Genomic DNA, 9,684 nt, shown 5'->3' with positions numbered 1-9,684 from the left:
CTTCACATCTCCTGTTTTTTTCCTCTCCAAACTGCCCTAGATTTAGAGGTTTATTTTGAAGTAATAATCACACACAGCGAAGTCTCTCCCAACACCTGGGGAGCAGATGTGCTGGGATTATCACTGGCATTTGAAGGGTGAGAAAACTGAAGGAAAGGAATCTGACTAAAGTGGCACAGGTTAGAACTAGCAGAGTCAGGTCTAGAACTCATTTCATATTTCTAGAATTGTGTGATGATGCACTGATAAAGTTCTTTGGTGCCTGGACCTAAGTATTATAGTAGGGTCAATTTCTAAGTTCATTTTCCGTCTTTTACCTCTCAGTGGCCCTCAACTAATGTTTTTTGCCCCCACAGGTCGGGTACTCGCAAAAGATTCCATATTCTCTCTGGCAGTAGGGATGAGAATGTTGCTAGCAGTGGTAAGAGTGGCAAGGTGGCCAGAGGACAGGGTCCTGCCATTCCTTCTCAGCCTCCAGTAAACCAAGAGCAAAAGCCAGAGCCAATTCCTTCTGATACTCAGCAGCTAACTCATTACAGGGAAGACAGGTGATTGTGCAAAGGGAGCTTTTAAATCATAAAACAGACACATCAATTATAACTTTAACAAATGTTATTAAAAGCAGCAATTAAAAACCATGAATCTTTTTGAAGGTGCAGAGGGTTATAAGGTCAGTTGGCAGTAATGCAGCTATTATCTGGTATGAATGAAATGCTGGGGTGGGCAGTCAGGGTGACCTCATTAGGCTTTGTGCTATCTTCCCAGGTGGTGAAGACACCCCTTCCCCGCTTTTCCCTCTCCAAGCCCAGAGCCTCCCCAGAGCCCAGGTAGGGAAGGTCCAGGTGTACTGTAACAGGATTGCTCGTCCCAGGCTATCTCAGAAGTCTGGAAAGCAGGTGGTTGCTGGGCTCTCTGAAGCCAGGCAGGAAGCTACAAATTGAATCCCAGGTCCCACAGCACCCCTGGGCTAGGGGCTGGCTTCTCAGCTCCCCTTCCACCTGGCCCCAGTTGGCCCCTGTGGCAGCAGCTGTGGGGCTGAGAAGGGGGAAGAACTGGGCCCAATGCCAGCTTATCTATGCCTGGGCTGTGCCAGGGAAGCAGAGGAAAGTGGGTGGGCGGTGCACAGGAGGTGAGGTCCCCCTTAAAAGGCACTGTGGGAGCTGAGGTCTAAGAAGGGGGACATCTAAACTATCTCAGGGACCCCCTGAACGCTCACAGGTAGAGAGGCGTCAGGCCTAGTAATGGAAAAACAGCTCCTGCAGGTCTGCTGCCCCACCAGTGCCTCTTGCTCTACCACCACCTTCGCCTTCCTGCTGGTGGCCTGCAAAACCAGCCAAGCTGGAGGCCACAGCAGCAGTTGGCAAGGCTGGTCCCCATCTGGTGCCCACCCTCCACGTCAAGGCACTTTTGTCCACTTTCCAATCAAGTGAGTCAGTTTCTAATATCTCTGGAAGCAGCAAAACATGAGGGGTCCTCTTCCCCCTCCCAATTTTGGTTTCCCTCCAGATGAGGCAGAATTTGAATGTTGTTCCAAAAATTCTCTTTCAAACCCCCACTGGCAAGGGCTTCCCTTTGAGGGAACTGAATGATGCAGGCCCTTTAAAAATTTCAACCTATCCCAAAAAGTGATTGTCCATTTCAGGGCAGGGCAAGGGATATGAAAGAGGGTGAGTCCCCTGTGCTTCCCTATGGAACCAAAGCTGGTTGATGGGCTGAAAGAAGGGGCGGGAGCTGAGCTTTCACATTTAGTTGCAGCACTTGGGCCCTGGAAGTGGGCCAAGAGAAAGCCAAGGGAGGAGCCAGCAGGCCCAGAGGGACTGTGTGGCTCTGTGTGTGAGTACACTTGGGCATGTGGTGGTGTGGCCGTGTGGGGCTGTCTGCGTGCCTGGAGCTGAAAGTACAACACATGTGGATGGAAACTTGTGGGAGTGGGTGTATATTGTCTGCTGTGTGGTGTCTGGTGGGTCTAGGGGTGGGAGGCACCAGAAACAGGTTTAGCATGACATGGTTTCCCTCCTACCACCACTGCCCAGCCCCGTCCCCCAGGTCTGGAAGGATGCCTCCATTCCAGCAAGGCCAGGCCCAGCTCTATGGAGACTGAGGGGGTGTGGCCAAAGCTCACACTGGCAGCCTTCACTCTCAGCCTGGACCCTGGTGCTGGTGCCTTCTGAAGCAGACCCAGCCCTTCACTCTTCAGATCCTCGCAGGCTTTCACAGGGGCTTTCTCCCACCCTACCACCTCTCTCCAAGGGCAGTGGGGAGTGGCAGGAAAGTGGAAGAGAACAGCGCTGAGCGCCATCCTCTTATCCATCTTCTCCCAGGCTCTCTCAAAGGTGCCTGTTATGTAGTCCCTGGGAGGACTGGCTGCCCCACGGGTCAGGTGTAAAGGGTATCCAGTGGAGGGACAGCTGTGCACACACAGGATGTGCAAACACACCCAAAAAGGGGCGAGAGAGGTCAAGGCACACAACTGGGGACAAAGACCTGGGCCTCAGGAGGAAGGGTCCCAGAGCAGGGGACTCAAGGTCAGAGGAACAGATAAACAGAGTTTGAGGGGTTGTGGAGTGTGTAGAGACACAGGCACAGGGGTAACGAGCCCGAGGAGGCCCTGGAACGGAGCTGGTACAGCAGAGAGACGGAGGCCTTGGCCTGGCAGGCAGGCAGGGCCTTCTGCCAGGCACTTGCAGCTCTGTCCTGCTTCCTTCTGCCACCCCAGCCTGGAGAAAGCTGGGGAGCCTATGGCTTCTGCTGCTCCTCCTTTGGTTTTCAGGACCCCTGGCACCCCTGGGGGCTAGTCAGTAAGGGGTGGTCCCTTCCCACTCCACCAGGTACTGAACCTTGCCCTCAGGTGTGACCCTCCGAGCCAACACCTGGTACTTCTCCCCACAGGCCAATCGCCCAGCTGCACCAAAGTAGTTGGTGATAGATGACTTGAGGTGGGACAGGGATGAGTCATCTTCACTGATGCTCTCAAATGTGTGGCTGTCAATGCCTTCGTCTGGCCGCTCAGGGACCGAAGCCCCCTCTGCACTGCTGTCCGAGGGGCAGCGTCCATCCAGCTCAGCTGCCCACCGCTTTGCCCGCAGGGGCATGTATGCCTTGGCTGCCAGCTTCCTCTTTCTGCTGCCCACTGTCCATCTGTATCAGGAGTGAGAGAGGAAGATGATGAGAATGAGATAGAACCATCAGGGTAGATTCCTCTCCCTGAGCCCTCCCCTCAGTACCAGGAAAGTGGAAGAGAACAGCGCTGAGCGGCATCCTCTTATCCATCTTCTCCCAGGCTCTCTCAAAGGTGCCTGACATGTAGTCCCTGAGATAATCTATTCCCAAGGCATAGATTATCTCACCAGATCCTCACAAGAGCCCTGCGAGGAGGGAAACTGAAGGTCCAGAGGAGAAAACCAGGTAGGGTGTGGCAGAGCCAGGATTCAAACCTATGAACGTCCAACTCCAAAGCATATGCTCTTACAGCCAGGATCCCAGCACTGCAAAAGCACAAGAGCACCGTTCTCTGAGCCTCCTGAGGCCATGCAGTGCAGGCGCCCTGCTTATCCTGCCTTGCCGCTCGCCAGACTCGTGGAACTAGACAGGTCACATAGGGCTGGGGGTTAGGGACTGAAGGACCCTATACCCCAGACCCTGGATGGAGAGGTTGACAGACACATACACATACACACACACACACACACACACACACACACAGAGGTGTTAGAGAAATAGACACACAGACACACAGGGCAAGGCACAGATTCAGATGCTTAGAGACAGAAATCGAGACCTGAAGTGCTGGTGAAACCAAAGAAACAGGAAGAAACAGGCCAGGCATGGTGGCACACACCTGTAGTCCCAGCTACTCGGGAGGCTGAGGCATGAGAATCACTTGAGCCTGGCAGGCGGAGGTTGCAGTGAGCTGAGATCATGCCACTGCACTGTAGTCTGGGCAACAGAGCGAGACTGTCTCAAACCAACCAACCAACAAACAGGAAGAAAGAAAAATACAGAGGCAACAGCAGAGGACACCTAGACAGATGTCAAGAGACACAGACTCCAAGACAGATCTCTACAGGTACTATACCATTGTACTTTTTTTTTTTTTTTGAGATGGAGTCCCACTCTGTCACCCAAGTTGGAGCACAGTGGCACGATCTCAGCTCACTGCAACCTCCACTTCCCCAGTTCAAGTGATTCTCTTGCCCCAGCCTCCTGAGTAGCTGGGATCACAGGCACGCGCCACCATGTCTGGCTAATTTTTTTTGTATTTTTAGCAGAGGCGAGGTTTCATCATGTTGGCCAGGCTGCTCTCAAACTACTGACCTCAGGTATCTGCCCACCTCGGTCTCCCAAAGTGCTGGGATGACAGGCATGAGCCACAGTGCCTGGCCAGGCATTATACTTTTAATTCTACTTTTGCAAGGGTCTCAAATATCTTAAAATACAGTGCAGCCTGAGTGCAGAGGAAATCCCTGTGCTCGACCACTCCCCATACTGCTGAGGACCAGCTGTTGCCAGACCAGCTGTATTGGAGATAGGCCCTCAGGGATTTCTGTCCCCACTCCTAAATCTTCCACCCTGCAGGACGCCATCTTCTGTCTTCCCCTCTGTCAGGCTTCTAAATAAATGGCTCTTTCCCTTAGAGACTCCAGAAGACAGGCACCATATTCAGACAGCCAAGAATCAAGGTCAGGGAATCTTGTAGTCCAAGAGGCAGAGACATGCAAGCTCATGGCATGCAGAGGCCAAAAGTGAAAGAACCTCTGGTCCAACAACCCCAGAACTGGAATCGTCCAGTGGGAGGTGTTGTACAACCTTCTGCAGCAGGTGAAGCATTCCAAAGGGATGGAACCACGGGAGCCTGAATGCCTGTACTTAGATCCCATCTAAAGCCCCGTGACTCAGAACCAGAGGGTCCGAGAGCCAGACTCACAATTGCAGAAGGCCAGGTATGACCCACACATTACAGAAGTGGGAAGTGGAGGGGCTGGGAGGAATGATGGTCCTGGCAAAATGTGAACGCCAGACCTCCAGGAAGCTCACCTGGAGTCATAGGAGAGGCTGGTGGAGGCAGAGCCCGAGGTGCTGGCAGCGTCGGTGGAGTCGACATCTGAGAAGAAGGTCTGGCCTGAGCTGGCACTGAGAGGGGCAAGATGGTGAGCCTGCTGGTGGCCCGGCCAGCAAGGTCCTGCCAGCCTGGCCCACAGGGTCCCCTAACATGCATCCTTCATCCCAGTGGAGGCCCATCTTCCCACAGCTGAGCTTCCCACCACCACACCTGTCTGTTTCCTACACAGCCACCCTTTAACCCTTCAAAGTCCAAGAAGTCAAGAAAACCTCCCAGGGCACCCTTCCCTGGTGGTGACGTAAGCACTGGTGCCAGTAACTCGAGCGTGATCCGAGGCACCTGTGCAACACTTCACAGGTCAAGAGTGCTTTCATTTGCATTATCTTGTTTGAGGAAAATAGCTGAGGAGGTTCAGAGAAGTTAAGGAATTTAGGTAAAGCAACATAGCTAGTACTGATAAACAGGGTCTGGAGCTCAGGTCTGACTCTAAAGCCCTCCTGTGTCCTCAGGAAAATACTAAATGACCTTTAATAATTTGGGAAATAAAATGATGGAAGATGCAGTTCCTCCCTTGGGCGTACTTAAGTACGGGGTGCTGTGGAATACAAAGGAGGGCATCCAGCTCAGCCTGGGGAGGGTTAGTGAAGCCTTCCTGGAAGAAGCAGAGTCCTGAGTTTTCAGATGGGCTAGGGCAAGGCAAAGGCTATTTCAGGCAGAGGGAGCAACATGAGCAAAGATGAGCAGGCATCAAACAGCATGGTGAATGTGGATAACCATGGGGCGAGGCGGGGAGAAGCAGGAGGGGAGGGCTGGAGAAGAGGGGAGGGCTGGAGAAGTGGGGAGGGCTGTGGTGCTCTGGGAACAGGGATGTTATGCTGAAAGCTCTACTGCAAAAAGCCCCTGCAGGCAGACTCGCGCAGCAGGGATCCTTTTCACTGGGGGCTTGGCTTTCTGCTTGCTTCCCTCCCTGTCTCCAGAGCAGACTTCTCCACTAGGTCCCTCACTGATACCTTTTTAAACTTTGAATTTCATCCAGCGTGAAGTCAAATATGCTAGCCAGGTGGTGGTTGGTGCTCCAGGCTGAGGTGAAGTCACTCTGTGGACACAGGAAGGAGAGAGGGAGGGTCAGATAGTGAGTATCAAATCCGCCTCCCACACAGGCTGCCTCCTATCCAGCCAGGGCCGCTGAGGGCTGGGCCCTTCCTAGGGTAAGACCATCACTTTTATTCTAAGTGCTGACCAGGGAGCCAAGTCATCCCAGTTCTAGCCCTGCCTTTGTCTCTAGCTGACTGTATGACTTTCACCTCTCTGGACCTCAGTTACTTCGACTGCAAAATGGGGACAATAACCCCTGCCTTGCTTTACTCTTAAGAGATGTCAGGGCCAGGCGTGGTGGCTCACGCCTGTAATCCCAGCACATTGGGAGGCTGAGGTGGGCGGCTCACGAGGTCAGGAGATCGAGACCATGCTGGCTAACATGGTGAAACCCTGTCTCTACTAAAAATACAAAAAATTAGCCAGGTGTGGTGGCGGGCGCCTGTAGTCCCAGCTACTCAGGAGGCTGAGGCAGGAGAATGGAGTGAACCCCAGAGGCGGAGCTTGCAGTGAGCCGAGATGGCGCCACTGCACTCCAGCCTGGGTGACAGAGCGAGACTCCGCTTTCAAAAAGAAAAAAAAAAAAAAAGATGTCAGGAAGTGCAGTAAAATTAAATACTGCTTCTAAACCGCAAAGTGCTGGGACATGAGGCATTGCTAGGATTACTGCCCACAGGGAGGGGGCTTCAGGGAGGAGGTGGGGTTACTGAAGGAGGAAAGAAAGTGCTCTGAAATCCTGGTTCCAGGCTGGGCTCTGCCACCTTGATGTGTGGTCTCAGGAAAGTCACTGCCCCACCCTTCCCTCAGTGTCCCTACCTGGACAGTGGGGACAAGAATATTACCTGCCGTTGTACCCCAACTTTGGGTTCCTGGGAGAACTTGGGGGGAGATAAAGCAGGGGTCTTGGAGTGCCTGGCTTAGCTGTAATATGGACTGGCTTCTCCTTTAAGGGACATGAGAGAGTTCTCTGGGCCTGGGGGACTTAGTTTTCGGCACAGGAAGCCCTAACATGTGCTGACCCTGTGTATGAAAATGGAGAGTAAGAAAACAAGGAACTAACACTGGGAATTGCATCTTCCAGCAAAAACTTTGATCTTTTTCTTCTATAAACTCGCCTTTTCTGCTGCTGGAATTCGTGAGGCAACAAACTGTGGAGACAGAAGAGGGAGAAGGTGGCCCCGTCAGAGCCTGAGGGCCCTAGGATGGCCCAGAGGGAGGCGCCGCAGGGGCGGGGGTCACAGCAGTTGGGGAGACAGGCTCTGAACACAGCTGCACCTTCACAGGGAGGCCTGGGGAGGAGGGAGAATCCTTGGGGGCAGTAGGGGTGGGAGGGTGTGGAGAGGGTATAGTGGGCAGAAAAAGAAAAGGTGCCTCCCCAGGCACGTGCATCCAGTTGCCCGGCCCCCCAGTGCCAGGATGAGGGGGCTCAGATGAGCCAGGAGAGCGAGGGACCCCTCACACACACTGCCTTCCCCTTCACCTCCTTGCCCAAGTCCTAATCCAGCAAGGCTGGGTCTTCAGATCTGGCTTTTCCTCCCTGCGAGGCAATGAGCGGGCTGTGGTGGTGAAAGGAGTTGGGGATCTGGGATCTGGGATCCTGCTCAGCCACTACCTAGCCCTCTCAGGGTCCTACAGCTGGGACTGGCTGGGTGCAGGTCCTCCTTGCTTGCTTGGAAGCAGAGAAACCGAGTTTGGCGGCAGCCCTGGCCCCTGGGTCCCCGAGCACTGACCCAGGCTTGCTCTTTCCTCTCTTACGCAGCTCAGAGGAGGTGCTGTTCTCATTTGGCAGCAGTCCCTTGTCAGGCAGCAGCTTCCCTGGCGGGTTCGGTGGGACGCGGATGCGCAGGCGGAAGATGCACTTCTTCTTCTTGATCTCCTTGCCGCAGAGGAACCTGGGGGGTGGGCAGCGGGAGAAGGAAGCTCTGGAGTCCATCAGTTCATCCTCCTGGGGAGTGGGGTCAAGCATGATACAAGCCTCTCTGCCTCCCTGGACCCAGAGCTAAAATCCGGATGCCTCTGGAGATGCTGATTTCCTCAAAGCCCATGGGATGCGGGGTTCCAGGTAGAAGATGAGAACACAGCTCGTGCCTCCTCCCTGTGCTTCCTCCTGCACAAGTATGGTTCTTGCTGCTCTTCTCCCTTTTGTTTGCCTCAACCAGCCCAAGGCCACCTCCTGCAGGAAGGCCTCCTCCACCTCACAGTGGAACTCCTGTGGTCAAGATACTGGAACCTACTTCATTCTTTTCTCTGGTTTTCCCAGGAGACTGAAAGCAACACTGGGTGGGCTGTCCTGAGGCTGAAGAAGTGACCCAGACACAGCCCTACCCTCTTTAGTACAAGAGGCCCCCTGCCATCCCAATGGACAGTCCTCCATTAGAAGGGCAGGGGGCCTCTTGTACTGAAGAGCAGGGCTTTGTCTGGGCCCTAAACCATGAGAATGTGGAAGAGAGTGGGTAATTCTGCCTAGAGGTGTCTGGAAGAGTTTCAGGGATGAGGACCTTGTTTTATTCCCCACTATGACCTTAGCACCCAGACAGGCCCGACATAGAACAGCAAATCAATGAATACTTGTTGATGGAACAAATGAGTAAAAAAGACTGAAGCACATCCTAGGCAAAGGGCAGAGCATGAGTAAAAGCACCAGGTGGGAAACCAAGGGCTCAGGATGGCTGGCACCCAGAATACAGAAAGCAAAGGGACAGTGGCAGAGGACACGGGCACAGCCTGGTTTTAAAAGGCCTTGAGTGCCAGGTTCAGGAGCCTTGGCATGCCTCTGTGGTGTGGTGAGGGACGTGACCAGCTGTGTGTACTGAGAACTCTGGATGGGAAGGCAGGGGCTGAGGGATGGGTCAGGAGGCTGTAGCCCACCTCAGATGATGCACCCATCCCTCAGTGCCTGGCCCATAAGGCCTAGATGTCTAGAGCAGGAGGGGCCTTCAGAGAGCAGGGGTGCGGCTCTCCCTACAGAGCTGAGCCCAGTACCAAAATGTAGCAGGCTGCTGGGGTGGTTGGAGTGGCTGTGCAAAGGAGGTGGGGTGCTCCCTAGATCTTGGAGAATGGAAATGATTCAGAGAGAAGGGGAGGAGGACCCAGGCAGGGAGCACAGCCTGAGCAAAGGCTATGAGGTAGGAAGAAATCTCACCTGTAGATGGCCCCACCACGCTCCCTCCCCACCCTGCACGCACCGGCTTTTGTAACTATTCAGAGCGTTGAGGAGATGCGGTCCTCGATCTGTCACAGGGGTGCTGGTGAGCTGTGGGAGAACAGGCCAGCAGAACATCAGACCCAGGCACATGGCGCGTGGGGAGGCCCCAGCCCCTACTCCCTCCCTTCCATCTCCTGATGCTTCTGAGTCCTCCAGGTGAGGACCACTGACTCACTCCAGGATCTCAGATAAGCCTTTTCACCTTTCCAAGTTCATTCCCATCTGTAAATGGAGAGAATACCTCCTGACCATGTATTGGGAGCTTTAAAAAGTCCATACCCTTGACCCAGTAATGATACTCCATGGAATCTATCATGGAATCTAT

General features: G+C 53.9%; 1 protein-coding gene across 3 annotated transcripts in view; it reads right to left on the bottom strand.

Moving 5' to 3' along the window:
• Positions 1–2,034: 2,034 nt before the first annotated feature.
• Positions 2,035–9,684, bottom strand: part of PHF19 (PHD finger protein 19) — a 46,825-nt gene continuing 39,175 nt past the window's right edge. For all 3 annotated transcript variants that reach the window (XM_011989510.1, XM_011989508.1, XM_011989509.1), the window contains 6 exons: positions 9,340–9,407; positions 7,885–8,046; positions 7,215–7,302; positions 6,070–6,155; positions 5,035–5,130; positions 2,035–3,138 (listed from right to left, as the gene is read on the bottom strand). In XM_011989510.1, coding sequence (XP_011844900.1) covers positions 2,796–3,138; positions 5,035–5,130; positions 6,070–6,155; positions 7,215–7,302; positions 7,885–8,046; positions 9,340–9,407 — 843 coding nt within the window. In that variant the 3' untranslated portion in view covers positions 2,035–2,795. The remainder of the gene's footprint in view (positions 3,139–5,034; positions 5,131–6,069; positions 6,156–7,214; positions 7,303–7,884; positions 8,047–9,339; positions 9,408–9,684) is intronic.

Source organism: Mandrillus leucophaeus, unplaced genomic scaffold (genome assembly GCF_000951045.1).
Source record: "Mandrillus leucophaeus isolate KB7577 unplaced genomic scaffold, Mleu.le_1.0 Scaffold354, whole genome shotgun sequence".
Lineage (NCBI taxonomy): Eukaryota > Metazoa > Chordata > Mammalia > Primates > Cercopithecidae > Mandrillus > Mandrillus leucophaeus.
The sequence above is the reverse complement of the archived record's forward strand: the minus strand, read 5'-3'. Positions and strand labels throughout refer to the sequence as shown.